Here is a 19,362-nt window from a genome sequence, read left to right as displayed (position 1 = left end):
CCATGGCGTACTAAACAGTAACACTTGACCAAGCAGTATGAGAGCCTCCTCTTCTGCATATGTGGTTCCTGTGCTGAAAGAGGAAATACAGCTTTATCCCTCTTCGTTACAAATGAACTCAACGACAACGTACAGTTAAATTGTTGAGAGATTGTTGGTTTCGTGGCTACAGTTGGCCTGTCTGGCCTTCATGCAAGCCAGGCATGTGCATCCATCCCTGACCGGAGCAGTCATGGGGGTGGATGTCGTGAGACTGGGCTTAAAGGCTGATGCCTTTCTACTAGGAGTTGAAAAATGCCGCAGCACTGACTTTAGGTACCGAGATCCCAAGTGCTTTCTCTGGCCTTCAGTCTCTTGGGGCTGCTCTTCCATGTACGATTTTCAGGATAAGAATCTGGTAATTAAATCACTAGAGAGCCCTGGAGGGTAGGATGGCTCTTGTGCAGAGCCTTTGCTGTGCTCAGGGGGAAACACCGCCAGGGACTGAAGATGTGTGGCCCTAGTGCGGACACAGGGGAGATGAGAAGTGAAGCTCCTCTCGCGGGGAGGTGGGTAGATCCTGTCCCCTTCCTGCGGCGGCTGCTCCGGATCGATTTGCTGAGACTTTACCCGGTGCCCATGGGGTGGCAGAATTGTTCAACTTCATTGTGCAGCTTCTCCAACAGATGAGTTCAGGTCCCCTCTGAAAAAAAAAAAACAACCAACAACCCAGGACTGAGCTATGATGATATTTGTGACACTTTAAATCCTGGTCTAGCCTTGGTGGAGACTTAGGTGACAGCTGTGCTTTGTCATGTGTGCCCTGAGCGCTGGGGTCGGCAGTCCAGCACCTGACTTTGGAGACCTCAAAGATCCTAATGGTTAGAAAAAGGAAAGGTTGTTGGAAACAGGACCCCATCGTGCTGCCAGCTCAGACGGCGTTTCATCGGTACAGGGTGAATGTGCTGTTACGCATTTATGACAGAACTTGCTCATCTGCCTGCTGGACAGATTTATTTTCATTCATTCCAAAAAGTTCCAGGATTTTCATTCAAGACTGTGTAGTTGGGTGCAGTTGTATGAGCAATCTGATTTTTTTTTCTTTCTTGGAGAAATGGGTCTGCATCCTGGTTTCATAACCAGCCGCACGTCCCTCTCATCAGAGAGCCCTGGACCTTCCGTATGGTTTCTGTCACTCCAAAATGCTTTTCTTTCCATTTTCTCCCTGAAACAGCTTCTACCCTAAAATAGACTGTGGGGACATGCTCTAGGTTCAGCTTTTCCTTCGAAGATATTGTTGCTATCTGCATTTTCTTAGGCATTAATGTGCTTTAAAGTCTTCCTTTTCTCTCACTTCCCAAAAATTTCCCAGAGGCCTCGATATGGTAACACCCACACTGTTACCAGCAGACAGCCAGGAGTCCATTTTGCTCCCCAGTGGGTAAGGATTCGTAGCAGAAGAAAAAGTAGGAGCATAGACTCAGATCTAAGCCTAGCTGGGCTCGGTGCAGCTGGTGCAGACAAAAGCTTGCACGTCTGATTCTCTGCGTTATCTGTGTCTGCTGCAATCTTCCTTCCCGAATGCCGGTCCGCCATGGGATGTTGTGGCTTGATCCCTTTTTTCCCCCTAATGGTGCAGCGCACCCCCAGGACCTTGAGACATCTCGCCCAAATCTCAATAAAACTGCTGGCGCGGTTATCTCAAGTCCAGGGGAGTGTGTGTTAGCTCAGAGTTCAGCACAACCTGGAGTTGTACAAGATCAGGGTCCGCAGAGTTCAGCACGAGCCTTGTGCGCGCGGCGCCTGCCACCTTATCGCGGAGCCGCGTCGGGCTTTTTGAGCTCAGAGCAACCTCAGAGAAGATGCTATCAGGCGCGGGGGAGGCTGAGAGCAGGACTGAGCTCTTCTCGAGCAGGCTGCTCTGGGAGGATGGGCTCTGTGCAATTTTTCCTCCACCGCTTTTTGGCGTGACCCGATCGACTTTCATCGCTCCCTGTCGGTTGGCTCTCCAGCACCAAGTCAAAGGAGATGTTGTACAAAGCCAGTCGTGTTGTGAGTGTTGGCTGTTTCTCAGTGTTGGCAAATGCAGCAAGATAATCACTGGGTTTAATTACAAACACAAGTAAGTTTGTTTAGCCAGTCGTTCTGTAATCTTTGCCGTTATTAGCTTTCCAGTCCCAATCTGAATGCGGTCAGAAGCGGGGCCGGGTGAGTGTTTTCGGGCACCTTCTGCAGGGAGTTGGAGGTTGAACTGCTGCAGAAGGGCCCGGGAGTTAGTTGTCTCCAGCCTCTGATCAAGCCTGAAGGTTGTTACGGAGAGAAATGCTCTTGCTTGGCACCACTACACCCAGTGTTAGGAGCTGGCAAGAGCAGCTGCAGGAGGTAAAGGTTTTCAGGACGGGGCTCGTATACATTTGCAGAGTCTTTTAACAGCATCCGCTGCTCTGCTGCCTCTACGTCTGCATGGCCACAGCCGAGTGTGAAGTGGAGACCCTGCGCTGGGAGCGCTGCCTGGAGCATCCAGCGTCCCGCTGAACAGAGAAGTGGTAGAGGAAGAGACTGGGGCTCTTCCTCTCTTTGCTGATGCCATCCTGTGTACCTCCCCGAGTTACTTAATGCTCTCGAGCCCCTTTCTCCCATCTACAGTCTGGCAGGTGACAGTCAGCTCATCTTCTGAAACACTCGCAGGAAAGCGTTAGGTCTGTTCGGTTTTGTTCAGCATGAAAACCCGTCAGCTGTAAGAGTCCTACAGCTTCTGAGCTCTGAGGAACCTACGGCTGTTTGTGATGGGCAGAAGGCACCACATCTCCTTTGCTTTCCACCTCGTGCCTTTGCTTTCCACCTCATGTCTTGCATGATTACCTGGTCGGGAACGAACATGCTCCGCCGCACTGGTTTGATAGTCAGCTCTACAGTTACTTCTTTTTTGTTGTAGTTCAATGAAGTAAAGTAATTTTCTCTTTTTAAGGTAGTGGAGTTACCCTGGGCATTGGTTTGACTTGCCTTTGAGGTCACTGCAGGAATTAGGTGGAGCCCTCAGGTTGATGAAAACTCCCTTTGCAGCTCAGTGATCAACAGGAGGAGTAATTGCTGCAGACAAGCTCTCTACAGACCATCATCGGGTTAAGACTGGATATTAGGACAATTTTTTCCACCAAAGGGATTGCCAAGCACTGGAACAGGCTGCCCAGGGAAATGGTGGAGTCACCATCCCCAGAGGTGTTTAGAAGACGTGTAGATGTGGTGCTTGGGGACACGGGTTAGTGGTGGACGTGGCAGGGCTGGGTTAACGGCTGGACTTGATGATCTTAAAGATTTTTTTTTCCAACCTAAACGGTTCTGTGATCATCCCAGCTGGCGCACGCCAGAGGACTCGTTACAAGGAGGCCGTTTGGATAAAATCACTGCAATAAAGCAGATTCCTCGCTGGCCTCTTCGGGATGGAAACTCGAAGAGCAAATGCAACTCCAGCCCTAGGTTCAGGCTCTTCTCTGTGCAGCCACGTGTTTGCTCTGCGCAGCTCTCCTCCTGCGCTGCACTGAGCGCCCACCGCAGCTGGGGATGTTTATCCGTTATCATTTATTGTATATTCTATTTGAATGCACCAAAAGTTATTTATCAACACCTTGATCTTTAACTTTTTTAGGGATTTATGTGCCTGTTTTGCTGGCGGCAGCACTGAGTGAATGCCTTGTATCCGCAGCTTTGAGTGGCCGTGTTTACGGTCCTGGGAAGGTGCACGGGGCTGGGGGTACGCCGGGGCAGCTGTCTTGAGGATTTATTTGTGGGGACAGCGGCTCATTACATGCTTGACAAGTCCTGCTTGCTGCAGTATTTATTGTCTCCCAGTTCTTTGGTGGGAGATCTTGGGGCAGAAGTTGCTGACTTTATTAACTGTTCAAAACAGGACGCTGAATCACATCCTGGCAAAGCTGCAGCATCCTGCCCTAGCGTGCTCCATACAATGGGGAGGCAAATTCACAGGCTCGTGACCCTCGTTAACTTTCTGGCCCGTAGGTGTGGCCGTGGAAGCCGATGGAGATATAATTAGGCCTTTACATTTTGTGGTGGGTTGTGTGGGGGACGTTCAAAGACCACGGGGCCGAGGAAGCATGCGCTTACATGACGCTTATTTAAGATCTGGCCTTTCCAGGAAACTGTTGCTGACTTGAACAACGTGAGGAGTTGACTTGGTTGTAAGTAGAGTAACAGCAGGAGGCCTGCCAGTTTGGAGATGTGGGGATCAGACCCTTTTCAGAATTGTATATACATCTCCTTTTTCTTTTTTTGTTTTTTTTCCCCTCTTTTTTTTTTTCCATGAAACCTCAGCAGTTTGGCAAAAAACAAACCAACTGACCCTGTTACCAAAGCTTTGCACTGAGTATTTCTTTCTTTTGTAGAAGACCAGTGTGGTTACTGTTTATTTAGGTGTTAGAGCTGGGTCAGAAAAATATTTTGGTTCTAAATGCCTCTTGATTTTAAATACCTTAATTTTTGATAATCAGTTGCCAAGATCTATGAGTCAGGGGCTTCTCGTACAAATCAGAGCTGTACAGGTCTGCCTGACAAGTGCTCTTAAGATGTTTTTGGAGAACGTGAGGAGGGCAGAACGCCTTCTGGGGCATGGCTTTACTTTTATTGAAGAGGGCGTTCAGTTTCTTATTTCCCAGACATTTAGGCATCCCTCTGCAGCATCTGAATCCCTGATGCAGAAGCACTCTGCTGCTGCACAAAAAATCAGAAAGCAAGATAAGCCCAACCTCGAACGGATTAGGATGCAGACTGCATCCGTTAGTGGTTTAGGTTTGTCTAGGATCAGAGGGGCACTTCTCTGCAGAGCTTGCCTTCCCTCTCTGGAAGTTTTAGAGTTGCAATCCAGGCAAAAATCGCTGGTGTGGATTTTGGGCGCTGCAGCCCAGACCAACCTGCACCAGCTCGCCGTAACGTAAGGTGTGAACGTGCAACACCAGGACGAGCCGGCGGTGGTTAACGGCTGCGCTGGAGCTGCTTGGGTGCACGGCCGTCTGCTCCGTGCAGCCAGTGCAAAGGTTTGTCACCACGAGAGAGGCAGGTTTCCCTGCGTCCTTCCTGGGACAGGAGCAGGAGCACAAACCACACCTGCGGAGCAGCCAGCATGCTGTGTGTTCGCACCCGCCTCGGCTGGTCCTCGCCGTTGCTATGTCAAGGTGTTGCCCACCCTCTCCCCAAAGTCCCAGTACGGACGTAGCGCTGCTTGTAGGACCCAAAGCCTGTGCCTGACGCTCACCTCGGTGACACAGAGACCCTGCGCAGAAGGACTCGCCAAGCTGACAGACGTGCCAAAACCACAGCAGCTCACCTCTGGTTCTGGAAGAAAGCCTTGCTGCAGGAATCGCTGCTCAAGGCAGCTGCTGGGGGCTCTGTGCCGCTGACCACTGGGCAGAAAACCTCTGGGGTTTAGCATCAGGGGGCCAAGGCATCCCGCAGGGCAGGGAATGGGACAAAACGTCCCTTTCAGATTTTCCCGAAAGCTGCCAGGTTGCTTGTTTGCCCTGTCTGCCATCCAAACGGTCCCGTCCGCCGCTTGCCTCCCTGCGGAGGCTGCTGCCTGGGGGGCTGCTCGCAGCCTGCCTGCGTGTGGGCATCTCCCTCCCAGTCCTGTAAAACTTCTGGGACTTCAGGTGTCTGCTTCTGTCTGCCACACCGATTCTGCTTGTAAAAGAAGGGTTTGGAGTGGAGGGGGAAACGGTGATCCTGAGGTTTTTACCAACATTTTTTCCGCCTTGAGGTAGCTTTGCCCCTGGCTGGCAGTCTCCTAATTCCTGGGGTACGCCTCCTCCCCGTGGGGTGCTGGCTGCATACCCTTGGGAAGGCAGGCTGTGGTCTAGCTAAACACTAGAGGGGGGTGTCAGGGTTGAGCTAGAGCTGTTCTCGCTCTGCTTTTACCCTGCATGAGCTGTCTAGATTTATTTTATTTTATTTTTATGCATTACCAATGTGTCAAGTACTCCTTGGTCTCTGCTGCCTTTTTTGGAGTCTTTCTGAAACGCAGCAGCTAAGCTATTTTTTGGGCTGCTGTGCCACCGCTGCCTGCAGGGTTCTCAGTTGTGCTTCCTATGCTGTTGTCCGTGTCCTGGCTGACCTTCACGCACACCGCTTGGAAGCTGCTTTCTTAATCCTTGAAACTATTATTCACCTTCCTTTTCTTTTCCAGTGGCGCCGTTGGAGAGTTTCCACTTGTTTCTCCAGCCTGTCTCTGGGAGACACCACTGAGTGGGTGAAGTAGGGTGACTTCATAAAATAGTTGAAAGGATTAAAACAATGAGTTGACGGGAGGAATGCAGGAGGATCGGCCGATGTGCCGACAGCTCGGCTGGGGAGGAGGACGGAAGCAGGATCGGCTCCTGCCAGGGATTGCAGGCAGGAGTCTCTGCCTTCAGTGTGCCCTCTATGGCAGGAGCCTGGGGCCCAGCATTGTCCCACCTCTCCTTCAGCTTGGACCACAGCTCTAGGACACCTCCCTGGTACTCCTGGGCTTGCGGTCTGTCCTTCTCCCTACCTGTGGTCACAGAACAGCTGTGGCAGTAACATGGCAACAACACCACCCCAAAAAAGTGACTTTTAGGAAAACATGGGGTCTTTTAGTGGGGGGGAAGAAGGGAGCCAGTGTTTTGGGAATAGCTGGCTTCCCTCAAACCACCAGGATGCTGCATGGCAGAGGGTGCTCTAGGCTGGAAAACCGTGTTGTTCCTAATGCTGGGACCTCTGTACATCCGTCCTATGCCGGCTGCCACCCTCGCTAGCCTTGCCCTTTGGGTCGAGGCAAGCGTGAGCCGCTCCATGTAGCTGCATGGAGAAGCATTGCGGGGTGGGCGGTCATGGGGCTGCCGCAGAGGGCTGGGGTCAGTCCCCAGGCACATGCTGGGGACATGGGTGCTGGGAATCTCTGTGGGGTTAATACTCATAAGAGTGAGAGAAAGGTTTCTTTACAGCAGCTGAACGGGTAGTCGTGCAGGCTGAAGTTCGGAGAGGCTCTGGCCCTGGCCCCCTGAGGCAGCGGCTATCACAAAAATGACATCATGTTTCGGTGGGAATCTCAGAAATGCTCGTTGCGATTCAAACTGTCGGTTCCAAGCGCATCGCATAGCTGGGTGATGCTGTGATCGGCCTCGTGCCTTTTTGAACTCTGCAATTGATGGGATGAGCAAAAAGGATTTCTTTTTCCTTGTGAAACAATCCCTTATTTTATTTGGCTTTTCACCATCCGAGTACTAGGGATTCCTAGAATTTTCTCTTTCCTGACCGTTTGGGAGCTGTTCTGCTAACTTATTTTGTGCAAGCCTGCTGGAACAGGGAATGATCCTGCTAATTCGTTCGCTTCCCTCTTCCTGCCCTTTCTCTTGGATGGTTTATCTGAGCTGCTCCAGCGTTGCCTGCAGGCACAGCCCGGGTCGTGCTCTGCCCTCGGAGCTGGGTGCCGCCCCGGCGTGGGGTAAGCACGGCTGACCCGGTTCGGCTCCGCGCGGAGCTGGGGCGCTCGAGCCCGCTGCATCGCTCACCCGGTGCGCAGGAGCGGCTGGAGGCACATCATCAGCAGTCTATTTGCGTTAGGAAATTAGCTTTTGTGGGCTTCATGATTGATTTAATTTTTTTTCTCATTCCTCTTTGTGCTCGAGGAGCGTTTGTATCTGGCGCTGTGAATGGCCCGCAGTGTCTCAAACCCTTCTGAGCATTCTTGCGCTGTGGATGTGGCCCACGCCTTTCAGCTGAACAATACACGCTCAGACTCCCCTTTTGTCGCTGCGCTGCTAAAAACACGAGAGCGAAGCCTGCCGGGTCTTCCTGCCTGCCCGGCCGTCTCGCTCGCCTTTGAAATAGATGGGGAGATGTTTGCCCCTGCGGGGGGGGCATTACAGGACACCCCCCCCTCAGCAAGGGCTGCTGCCTGGCCCCCTTGCAGGCAACTTTTTGCTGTTGCGTGATGGCGCCCTGGCTGCCTCCAAGGAAGGGGAGATGTTCTCCGCATGTCTGAAGGAGCGTCAGACCTTGCTGTGGTTCCCAGCTCATGTTTTGTGTTTCTTCTTGGGGTGACTTGTTTTCTGCTCAGGAAGTCTGAGAAGTGATGACTTTTTACAGCCCATCAAAGCTGCACCCTATTTTTTTTTTGTCATAAAATAGTATTTCAGAAGACAAACGTTTCCAAAAGTTGCCCTGGAGGTAGCTGCCTCCGCCTGAGGTGCGTCACAGAGATTCCAGCAGAGGTAGAGCTGACGCTGACCCGTGCTCTCGCTGACCATAGCAGGTGTAGTGGGCACCTGCCGCTCTGATCGCAGGTCCATTTATCAAAGCCTGCACGTGTATGTGATAGCGCTTGGCTCTAGAACAGCCCTGCACGTGTTGAAGCTGGGTCTGTCCTGGCCCTGCTGCATGGGGAGCTGCTCGGGCCTCTGCGCGGCAGCCTGCTCCCTCTCGAGTTAAGCAGGGATGGTTGTGGCGATACCCTCAGCTCTATTTGTAAAGGTCATTCCTTTATGTTTCCTTTAATCTTTCTGTGGCACCAGACTCCACTTGACTGCGTGGCAAAGGCCGCTTGGTAGCACACGAAGTGCTTCTGTGAAAAGCATGCGAGCTGACCCGCTGCCCCTTTTAAAGGCTCCCGTTTCTGTTTCTCAGGTTGTGCGGTAGCACGCGAGCGGGTAGCTTTGAAGTCCGTTTTTCCCTGGCGCTGGTTTTGTGTTGCTCAGACCCCTTCTGCCGGCCCCTTTCTCGGTCAGGAAGCGTTATCTGATGTGCCTCCTATCAAGCCAAAGCAAGCAGGCGGTGTGCCGGGATTGTCGGCGTGGCTCGGGAAGCGGGGGCCGCGCAGCTGCCGCCTCGTCTTCCTGCTGTTTCTCTCCCCGCATCTTCCTTTCCATTTGATGTGCTCGTTTCCAGTTGAGTTCATGTTGCTATTTCGGTATGACTGCGTGACGGCCTTCTGGCTCGCTGCGGCGGTGCCCTGGCTTAAAATCCACCCTCTGGCACCTCGAGGGCCTGGCCAGGCTGCGGGAGCGTCCGAGGGGGCTGGCTCGGTCCCGCTTCAGGGCTGCGTTTTGTGTTCTTGCTGAATAGCCATGAGGTGTCTGGGCTTTTTCCAGACTGAGCAGAAAACAGGGGGAGGGAAAAAAGGGGAGAAAAAAAAAAATCAGTTCTCTTCCTCCTTATCAAAGGGGCTGTGGAAAAGGGAAGTGTGTTTAATTCTGTGGCGCTTGGGAGGCCTGTTTTTTTCGTCACCTTATCAGTTTGGAAATGTTTGGAGCAGAAGATGCCATAAAACCCCAAGGAACTGGGAGGCACTACCCCGTTCATGCCTTTGTAAAATTGCCACCAATTTTGAGAGAATATTGCTCTTTTTTTTTTTTTTTCCCCACTTAAAACATGGACCTGGTTGCAGGAAGGCAGCTCCTCTGGGCCTGGGGAGAGGTCAGTGGGTAGGGAGGGCAGGACAAGCGTGCCTGCTCCAGCCGTGGTGCTGGTGGGTGCTCGGGGTGGTCCTGCTCCCACGCTGCTGTCCGGGCAGTCTGCTGTCAGATGAGCCCAGGGGCCATCGCTGTCCCCCGAGCGCTCTGGCTCAGCCCTGACGGATAGATGACCTTCTCTGCCCCTGCACCACACATACGTTTTGTTCCATTAATGAGGGGGAAATTAAGAAACTTAATTTGACAGAGATTTAGTGCCTGGGGAGCTGGTGGCTCTGTGCCTGGGCAAGGCTTCGTTGCAGAGCTTTTCTGGAACGTGTAGCTCTGCGCCCGAGCTGTACAAGCGTGCGACAGGTCAACAATGTGAGAGCTGAAAGGTTAAACGGAACCAGAGAAGGCTTCAGGTGGGAGCAGATATGTTGAAAGGAATACTATTTCTTTGGGAGAGGAGGGTCTAACTTCTGTGTAACAGCCAGGCAGAGGTGAGCTCCAAACATTAGCCGAAGCAAGCTTTGAGACCCACCATGTGCACGTGCCTCGGTCCTCTGGTGATGCCGGGCTGCTCCTGAGGACAGCCTGTGCCCGGGTGGGCGAGGAGCACCTCCCCTCTCTGCTCCCTGCCCTCGGACCTGCCCCTGACTGGGTGCAGGGCTGTCCATACCCCCGGGGAGGATGCAAAGCAAAGCCAGGGAGAGTGGAAGTCTGTCCTTGCTCACGACGGGAGCTCGGCACTAAAATAGCTCTAAGAGTAGAGCCGTAAGCAAGCAGGTCTGAACGGCACTTGCACTAAATGGGCTTCTCGGCTGTGATCGGGGGCGAACGTGAAGATAACAAGTTCATCACGGCTCCAGGAGCACTGAGGGTCGTTGCAGGCGTGGTGGTAAGCCAGGCTTCTTGGGCATCCCCTGCGCCGAGCGATCCTGCGGCCGTTCTGGGAGCGGCAGGGATACCCGGCCAGCCACAAACGCTCATGTTTCTGTGTTCTGCCTCTTTTAACTCAATACTATTTTTTTTTAATTCTTAGACTAGTAAGAGGCTGCTGAATCAACCTCAGGCTTGGCTGTGTCTTCCCAGGGAAAGTGGTTTTCTCTCTCCTAATTTATGTGTATGGGTATTTATTTTGAGATGAGTTATGCAGCTATAAGATATATTGATAGAGTGTTTTCTTGTGCCCTGCAAGGTGATGTATGTCGTATGTGAGATTTCCCATTAGAACAGGGAACTCGAATACTGGAGGCAGACACGGTTTCACACCACGGGCTGTGCCACGATGGCAAAGCAAGCTGCTTAGGGAAGACTGTTCTGCAAGTGGCAGCTGGCTTCCAGCTCGCTCTGGCTGTCCAGTAACGCGAGCAGCTCTGTCTCTTGTTCCGAAACCCAGTATTTTTAACAGATTGCTTCTTGGCGTTTGTGGACCCGGGGGGGCGGCATTTTGTAACGATTCAAAGGCGTTGCCTATTGTGTTCGTAAGCAACTTGAGATGTAATTGATGTGTGGTGCAGCCCCGCTCTTCTGGAGCTTTCCCAAAGGGGAAGAAATATTTCCTTTTCAAGTTGAGCAGCACAGAGCCAACGGATGGCGCAGGGGATGGTGAAGCAAGAGACGCTGGAGCCCACTCTCAGCGGTGCTGTGGTCATTAAGCACCCTCTCCTTGCCAGTCCCTGGGTGCCACCCCTCTGGGTGCAGAAGGGCCCCCACTTTACCAACAGCAAAGCACAGTAGCTGTCTGTACCCTCCTGCTGACACTCCTGGTGTTCCCCAGGTGCACGTAAGCACAGGTTTTTACCTCCCTTAAGGGGTTAGTCCATCTGTTTGGGAAGCTGAGGTGATGGAGTGGAAGGAGGGCTGGCCTGCAGCTGTCCTGGAGCACCAGGGTCCTGGGGCTGTGACAACGCTCGTGAGCTCTGCATTTGTTTGGGAGCCTGAAGTGACTCCTGTCGAGTAGCTGGGCTGGTCAGGATTCCTGGAGGGGCATCCAGGGAAAAGGTGGTTTCTGTGGTGCATGCCAGGCGGGCCGGGTGAAAACGGGACAGAAAGCTGCTTCTCCCCCTGGTTAGGCTAGCGGTGCTGGTGAAACGCGAGCGTGTCATTATGGTTTGTGCTTCAAGAAAGAATTAGTCAGGGGTCTGTAAGAAACAAGTGTTGTGTGAATTTGGTTATAGCCAGCCGCTAACGAGTAAGAACCAAGCCCCTGAAAGACTTTCTTGTTCAGTAGTGGCTCAGTAACTCGCAAGTCGCTCTGAAAATCAAACCGTGGTGGCTGTACGGTAAGTGAAGAAGCATTTTCGTTTGACAGCTAGTGCCTTTGTCAGCTCTGCGGTACAGTGGTGGGGCACAGTGTTTTAATAGTAAGGAAATGAACAGGCATGAGTCAATACGATGCTTTTTCTCTAGTCCTGTCCCAGGGAATACAGACTTTCTACAGCGACGGGCTGCTTCGCTTTGCAGTTGCCGATAGGCGCCGCGTTGCCTTCGGAGCATGCGGGAGGAGGCAAACAAACAAACAAGTCTGGAGGAGGGAAGCGATTAGACGAGCCTCAGCTGGTTTTTTCCCCTCTTGAATGGCCCTCTTTCATCAGGATATGTTAGGACAAGTGCTTTTTCAAGCCAGGATATCAGTGGAAGACACAGTGTTCTGTAAAAGTCATCCAGTTCCTGGGTAGCATCAACAGAGGCGATTTCTCTGCTCTGCACAGAATATACGGTCAACCTTTTCTTTTCCTTCTTTTCTTTTATGGGTTTAGAAGCAAAAGGATGTGAGTTTTACAGCTAGTTATGAATCTTTTCGAATTTACTGACTTCTGTCTGACTCTTGGGCCAGCACAATGCTTCTGCTGTTCAAAGAAAACCAGTCCAAATTAGTATGTATAAGCCACTCGTTTTTATGCTGCTAACAAATGCTGCTTACTAGGGCATTTATCACTGCTGCTGAGGGTCAAAAGTTGGGGACGTTCTTTTAATGATAGGATTTTTCTGTTTAGGAGTTGTTTTTTTTTTTAAAAGGCTGGAGTTTTAGTTGTGTACTTACTGGAACCACAAGATTTAAAAGGGCTTTTTTAAAACTGGGTTGAAATATCATGCCTTGCCTTTTCCTCACTTTTCTTTTGTTAGCTGTCTTTTAGAGCAGTTGTAGGAAATGACTGAGAGCAAAGAGCGTTCCTAGGGTGGACATAAGGGATGGTGCCGGGTGGTGTTGCTGGTTTGGTATGGTGTGAAACAGGAGCTTTTGCAAAGAGGCACTTGGACGCGTTACCTCTGCACGGCACCGTGCTGGTCGCGGGGAAATGGGAGCTTGTGTGGCAGTCGGGGAGCGCGGGCAGTGCGGGGGTACGGGCAGCCTGACGTGTGGCAAGCTGCGCTTGGAAGGTTAGTGTGCCGTTTAGGAAAGAAACATTTAAGTTAAAAAAGAAACCTTGCTCTCAGCAGGCTCTTTGGCTTGCCTTGCCGGTTCATTGCCGTGCAGGTGGATGCACGGTGACAAAAATTTTGCTACGTGGGTTGTCCTGTTCCTGCCATCGCTTTCTGCTGCTGCAGCGCAGCCTTCCCATCTGCCTGCTGCTGGGAATACCCTGCTTTACTGGAAAAGGTTTCCTGGCTGCAGAGCGGAGGACATCAGGCAAGAGGAACCGTCAGAGCAGGAGTTACCGATGCCTTTGGGAAGGAGCTCTGTCTCTTCCAGGGTTTTTCCTGCTGTAGAAATCCCAGTCGGTGCTTCATTAGGGATAAAAGAATATCCTTGGGGATATTTTTTCACTTCTCCAAAGAAACATTTCTCAAAATTCTTGGGCCAGGAATACTGTGAATTATCTCCTCGTGCGTTATCTAACCATTCCCTTCCTCTTGGTAGCAAAACAGACGAGTGTGCGTGGAGCTGGTATCTGGCAGAATATCCTATACGTTGTGCTGGTGGCCCTGCTTTTGTGTAGCTCCTGGCCTTTTTAACACTTTCCTGTGAGATCTGGCGTGTGAAGGAAGCAAGACTCTTCCTGGCTCGCTGGCGGAATGAACCACATTCCCGTTTGCAGAAACTCTTGCCGTTGCCAGGCAGAGCAGAGCCGGCGTTTCGGATCACAAGCAAACTCTGCACGGCTCCTGTTCAGGCACAACTTGCCAGCGAAGCGCGGGGTGAGTCCTAGAATACTGTGGGAGCGTAAGTGGAGAAAAGCTCGCTTTAATGAGAGTGCAGTTGTCCTGCTGGCGTTGGATTGATCTGATACATGACTTGTGGAGCCTGGAACTTAGGCGAAAATTTTAGTTTGCTTTTCAAAAGCAGCTGAACTCTCAAATTTAAAGCTGATCCCAGTTTTTCTGGGAATTTTGCACCTTGAAGATTGAGTTAAAAAGGGAGGAAGCTTTGTCTGGGAGCCTTGGCTGTGCTCTCAGAGAAGAGAAAAGCTGGACTTGCAGCAAAAGCTGAAAAGACATGAAGTTCCTGTCTGTCTTCACAAAAACAGTAAGGTAGAACGGAGCGTTGGTGCTCACTTCTGCCCAAAGGCAAAGACCTCAGATAAAGTGTGGAACAGACAAGTGCTGGGAGGAGTAACTCCTGTGGGATCATTTGCTGTAGCGCAAGTAACTCCCGTGTAGCGCAATCTCGTCATGGAGCATTTATATTTAGTAGACAGGAGGCAGTAATTAATGGTGATTTATGTTTGGAAGCGTAGGGCGGCAGAAAATCGGGCTTTGTAACAAGGGATGTCTCTTGTGGTGTTTCGAGCGGGGTAGGAAATGCGGTGTAAGCAGTTACTGTGGCAACTAAAAGGTAGTTTAGTAGATGTTGATTTTCAGCCTTGTGGGAAATGCTCACTTTACCACTTACATCCAAGGCTGTTTCGAAAACGCTCGAGTGCCGTACGGTGCCGTGTCGTTAGGCTTGTGCTGGTGCTTGCCCTAACTCCTGCTTTCCTTCGGCCTGCTCTTCGCTTACGTGCTGGGGCCTGGGTGGCGTTTGGCTCCGTGGAAATGGCGTTTGGCGTTTGCAAAACTGCGACCTGCCGCCGTATCGGTGGTGTTTGCCAGGGCGGCTGTCTCCAGCCAGAGCAAAGCAAAAGCTCTGCTATTGTGTCGGCTGGTTTTTCCCCCGAGGTTTCAGCGCCGTTTCCTTTCGCTTGTGATGCGCAGGTTTCGTCTGCCCTCCCTTCCTCTTTAAATCTGCAGGCGATTTCTGGTTCGCGTTCTTGTTTTTGCATTCCAAAGGAATTGCAAGAACTGAAATTAGTAGGAACTGATTGACTCGGAACCTGATCTTCAGTCATTTTACAGGTCTAAGCCTGTAAAAAGTCTTACCCTCTACTGTTTTTAAGTTGCAGAATTTGATAATCAAATGATAAAGTCATTTCCAGCCCATGACAGCTCAGGCAAGTATCTCCTGCAATGGCCAAGTAATAAAATGTTGGTGGGAAACGACACATGAATAATCCATGAACAATCCTGAAGCCATGCTGTGCGAGTGGCGGGATCAAACTTTGGGAACAGCTTCTTATGTCTAAATCCTACTACGTTTTAGCGAGGGGAAGCCCTTCCTTCCCTAGGCGTACGGACCTGAGCACGCGTTTTGCTGATATTTCCTCTCAGTTGACTTCCTCTGTCATTTGTTTTCCAGCCTAAGCGAGAGCTTTTTCATGGTGAAAGGCGCAGCCCTTTTCTTACAGCAAGGAAACAGCTCCCAGGGCCAGCGAAGTCTCCAGCATCCTCACAAACATGCAGGTAGTGGATTAAATCACCTACTGAAATTCTTTTTTCCCCCCTCCTCTTGCTTTGCTGCTCACCCCGTCCGTGTAGACAGGCTAATAGCACGCGTGGGTGGGTGGATGACTCCTCTAATTGCCACAGTGGGTCTCGAACAACCTGCTGAGTAAAACCAGGTTTTCAGCCCACTTGATTGGAGTGGGAACGTATGATTATCGAGTCTTCGCTCAAACTTTTGTCATTATCTCGGAACTGTAACTGGAGTGGGAATTTATTCTCTGCAGACATGGTGGCATTCAGCGTGGCATTCTTCAGGCAGGGAAGCCTGCTGAGCCAGAAGGTCTGTGCTGAGTATGTGTCCTTGTTTTCCACAGCCGCAGATGAAGAAATGTCACTTGTGCTTCAGTGATTTGATCTTTGCCTTCCCCTTTGGCCTGTGGGGAGGAAAATTGGACGGGCTGAGTCACAGGGCTCTAGCACCTCTCCTGTGGTTCCCGAGGTCCTGATTCGGCACAGCAGGGATGTTTCTCCGAGTGCTCTCCCAGCCTCCAGTAATCTGAAGCTTGGGGTTTTCGGTGCCGGCTGAGAGCATTTGTTGTTTTGAAACTACCTGTTGCTGGTTTTGTTTGATGTTGCCAGTAAGAGTGAGGAACGTTTTAACAGGATTTGGATCTCTGGATAGATTTTTACGTACGTTTCTTAGCTCCTTATATCCCCTTTCCTGGTTTCAGGAAAATCCCCTTTTCAGTTAACTCATCGTAATCTGGCCTGTGAGAGTTTATCATGGTTTAAGAAAGACTGTCTTCCTTCCCCCAGTCCCCACCAGTGTGCCAAACTGTTAGGAAGAAACGGTAGGGAGTTGTACGGAGAACATACATAAGGCTCGATAAGCAGATAGGGGGCTCGGGGAAGTGGATTCTACTTCCCTAGTGGTTTTATGCCTTCTGTCTGTGACAGTTTGGGAATAAGTGACTGCTGGGGAAAGAAGAAATAAGATCATTGGGGCATTTGGAGAGCAGGAGCATGTGGGAAAGGCACAGTGTGGTACTGTGTGTCTGCTGCTTAGTAAACACTCCAAGCACAAAGAGGGTGTTTGAATGCCAAGCTTGGCTTTGGCTTTCTTTAGTTGTCAGCAATTTCATATACCCAGCACACATCCTACGGAAGGAATTTTATCTTGTATGGGAAGTTATGAGCGCATTACGGAGTTATTAGATGTGAACTTGGTTTGTTTTCTTATGGATGCAGTGTTCCTTTTGCTTGCTTTGGCCACACAGAAATGTACCCACCGCTCTAGAGCCCAAGGGACTTGTGTGAGCAGCGTTTTGAGGTAGGAGGGATCCACCACCCAACCTGGGCCGCTCCCGCAGCCCGTCCTCCTCGGGAGTTCTCCTGTTCAGACATACCCTCCATAAGGCCAGCGGGGCTGATCCCACGATGTGGTGTGTGTTTCACAAGTCAAAGTTTGTTCTTTTCCCCTTTGTTCTTTTCCAAAGGGGAAAATAACTTCTCTTTTCTGCTTTTTTGTTACCTAGAGTCGTTCCTCCTGCCCTTTCCTCCCCTGTTCTCAGTGCCCAGATCTTTCTGTCTTCTCTGTGACGCTGTAGCAGGAGGGGTATCATCATTTGTGTCAGTCGCAGGTGGTCTTGATATATTTGGTAGCTTCCAAATACCCTAAGGTTGAGTTCTCACACGGCCTGCTAATGAGGCTCCCTTCTGTTAGTATTCTCTGGGACAGCAAAGTTAATTGTTCTCCCTTAAATGGTATTTTTTGACTTAGAAACATCCAGTTTCATTAAAGGTCAAGACTCTGCCCAGTTCTAGTGCAGCGAGAGACCCTTTCTGATTATTTCTCTGCTTTCTCTGCAGGTGATTTGCCCCAGCACCTCCAGGTGATGATCAACCTCCTTCGCTGTGAGGATAGGATCAAACTGGTAAGAAAAGACGCATTTTCCTTCTCTCCTTTCTGTTGGAGGCGTTTGAAACAGACCTGTAGAGGTTCATGAAAAGCATTGGCAAATCCTAGGTTTCAGAGCCGGTCTGACTCTGTGCTGGTTGCCAGCCCTACTGTGTTTTCCTGTCCACTCCTTTTGCCCCGGTCCTTACATCCAGGTCAGGAGTGGGGGCAGAAAACTGATCTGTCCGAAGTGTGTTTGTTTTGTTAGATTTACTTTTCCAGACGGCTGACAAACACTGCTGTAGGAGGAGACAGGAGCTTGCTGGTGCTAGTAGACACTCTTAAGTCAGTCCTGAAATTGCATCCAAATGGGGCCGGTCTGTCCTTTAAAGCACCTGCAGAGGCTCTAAAAGTCACTCCAGAGCAGTCAGTGTTGGTTATCCCCTCCATGGGTAACGTATTGCAGTGGCAGCTTGTGAGTGGAAGGATCCCCTCTGAGCCTGCCTCTGTTTTCGGTTCAGTGCGTGACCAATGTTTTGACCAGCTCTCTAGCTGGATCTCTTCAGAACAAATCTTCCGGTTACAGTTTGTAGCGCTTCTCTGAACTGGGGCAGGTCATCTAGGCTAATCTTCTCCCCACCCTTTGCCAAGTCAAACTGGCAGCTGGCCTTGCTGGGAGATGGACCGCCTCTCCCTGTGTCTTTCATACTGCAGCTAAATAAAGCTTTTGGGCATAATTACCCCTTGAAAGAATATTAGGCAGCAATGGAAGTACTAATTATCCAAAAGCCAGTTTGCAGAGCTTGATGACCTTTTTCTAGGCGGTCCGTTTGGAAAGTGTGTGGACAGACCGAGTGCGGTACATGGTAGTTGTATACAGCAGCGGACGACAGGACACAGAAGAGAATATTCTGCTGGGTGTGGATTTCTCCAGCAAGGAGAGGTATGTCTAAGGCAAGGCTGGGCTTGGAAATCAGGCAGGCTGGGTTCTCTGGAAAGCTTGTCAACACCAAACTGTCCCCAAGCAGCTGGTTTACATGTATCTGCAGATTCTGGCAAGAGAAAGGACACGTGTAGAGTTTTCTGACCAGTTATGAGGGCGAGAGGGTGATTTTTGTTGCAGAAAGCTTTTGGTCTCCTTGGAATCTCTGGGCAGTTGTGGGCAAAGCGTTGATGCGTACTCCATCTGCAGGGCTGTGGTGTCTGCCTTGTCTCTCTGCTCACTGCAAAATGCTCTTGCAGACACCGTTGCAAAATGGAACTTATTCTATCCACCAGGCTTCCAAGTCTGTTGATGATATGATGCAATGGAGCTGGTTTTTTTAGGGGGTAGCGGCTTAGCTGCCAAATAACATCAAAAAACAATGCTGCAGAAGTACCTCCAAAACCAACAAACAAATGTGTCAGTAATGAGCTGTTTCTTTTGTCTAACTGATAAGAGCACATAATATTTTGAAAGGCAAATAAAATCTTTTGTTATCACAGACCCTCTCACATTATTCCAGTTCTAGGTGAGTAAACCAAAGCAGAAAAGCTCTTGGCTCGGAGAGCCTGGGCTAGTTTGGCCGAGCCGGCGACAGAAGTCAGAGCTTCCAGGCTGTCGTTTCTGTTCTCCGCTGGTTGAGCGGGCTGCCGTGTTGTGCTGGGGCAGCCAGCCTGACTCTCGTTTTCTTTTTGGGAAACCTCAGTGCTCGTTCCCCTCGCTCTAAGTGGAAGGGGGGAGCTCTTGCACTGCCTTGAGACCTGCAGGGAAACTCCTAGCCGTGCCGTCCTGATGAGATTATTGTCATTGGCTTTGGTGTCTGTTGTTAAATTACTGCTGTTACGGAGGAAATTCTAAGGTAGCCTCTCCTGACGGCACGCGTAGTGTGCCACAGCAGCGAATGTTTGCTGTGTCACCTTCCAGTCTGAACAACCTTGCCATCGTTTGCTCCTGGTGGCTATTGATGTGAGATGAGAGGAAAGATGGAAAAGTTATGACAAATCCATCCCCACTGTAAGGCTGGCTGCCATTTTGGTTGCTGTCTCCCCTGAAAGCCGAAGTTTTTGTTCATTAAGGGCGAGTCTCACACACAAAAAAGTCAGTCGGCGTTAGCGGCTTCACCGAGTGACTCCATGGCTCGGTGTTGGGGCTGAAATGCTGGGCAGTAAGTGTTCTGACTGCTGACAGTGTGACTAGTCGGGCGCTTTTGGGGGTTTTGTTCCTTTTACGTGTGCTTAATAAAACCCACGCTTTCTCGCGAAGCTCCAGAGTGCATATTGGCCACATGTATGTTCAGACTGGCCTGTCAAATCCTTTGATCCGCTGTAGAAAGCGGCTGAAGGCTAAAAAAAGAAAGAAAAAGGGCAAAACAAAACCCA

General features: G+C 50.7%; 1 protein-coding gene across 1 annotated transcript in view; it reads left to right on the top strand.

Moving 5' to 3' along the window:
- Positions 1 to 19,362, top strand: part of SSH1 (slingshot protein phosphatase 1) — a 37,353-nt gene that overhangs the window by 6,469 nt on the left and 11,522 nt on the right. The window contains exons 6-8 of the mRNA XM_086474014.1: positions 15,019 to 15,122; positions 16,974 to 17,038; positions 17,823 to 17,944. Coding sequence (XP_086330140.1) covers positions 15,019 to 15,122; positions 16,974 to 17,038; positions 17,823 to 17,944 — 291 coding nt within the window. The remainder of the gene's footprint in view (positions 1 to 15,018; positions 15,123 to 16,973; positions 17,039 to 17,822; positions 17,945 to 19,362) is intronic.

The sequence above is a fragment of the Leptosomus discolor genome, chromosome 16 (assembly GCF_034619465.1).
Source record: "Leptosomus discolor isolate bLepDis1 chromosome 16, bLepDis1.hap2, whole genome shotgun sequence".
Classification (NCBI taxonomy): domain Eukaryota; kingdom Metazoa; phylum Chordata; class Aves; order Leptosomiformes; family Leptosomidae; genus Leptosomus; species Leptosomus discolor.
The sequence above is the reverse complement of the archived record's forward strand: the minus strand, read 5'-3'. Positions and strand labels throughout refer to the sequence as shown.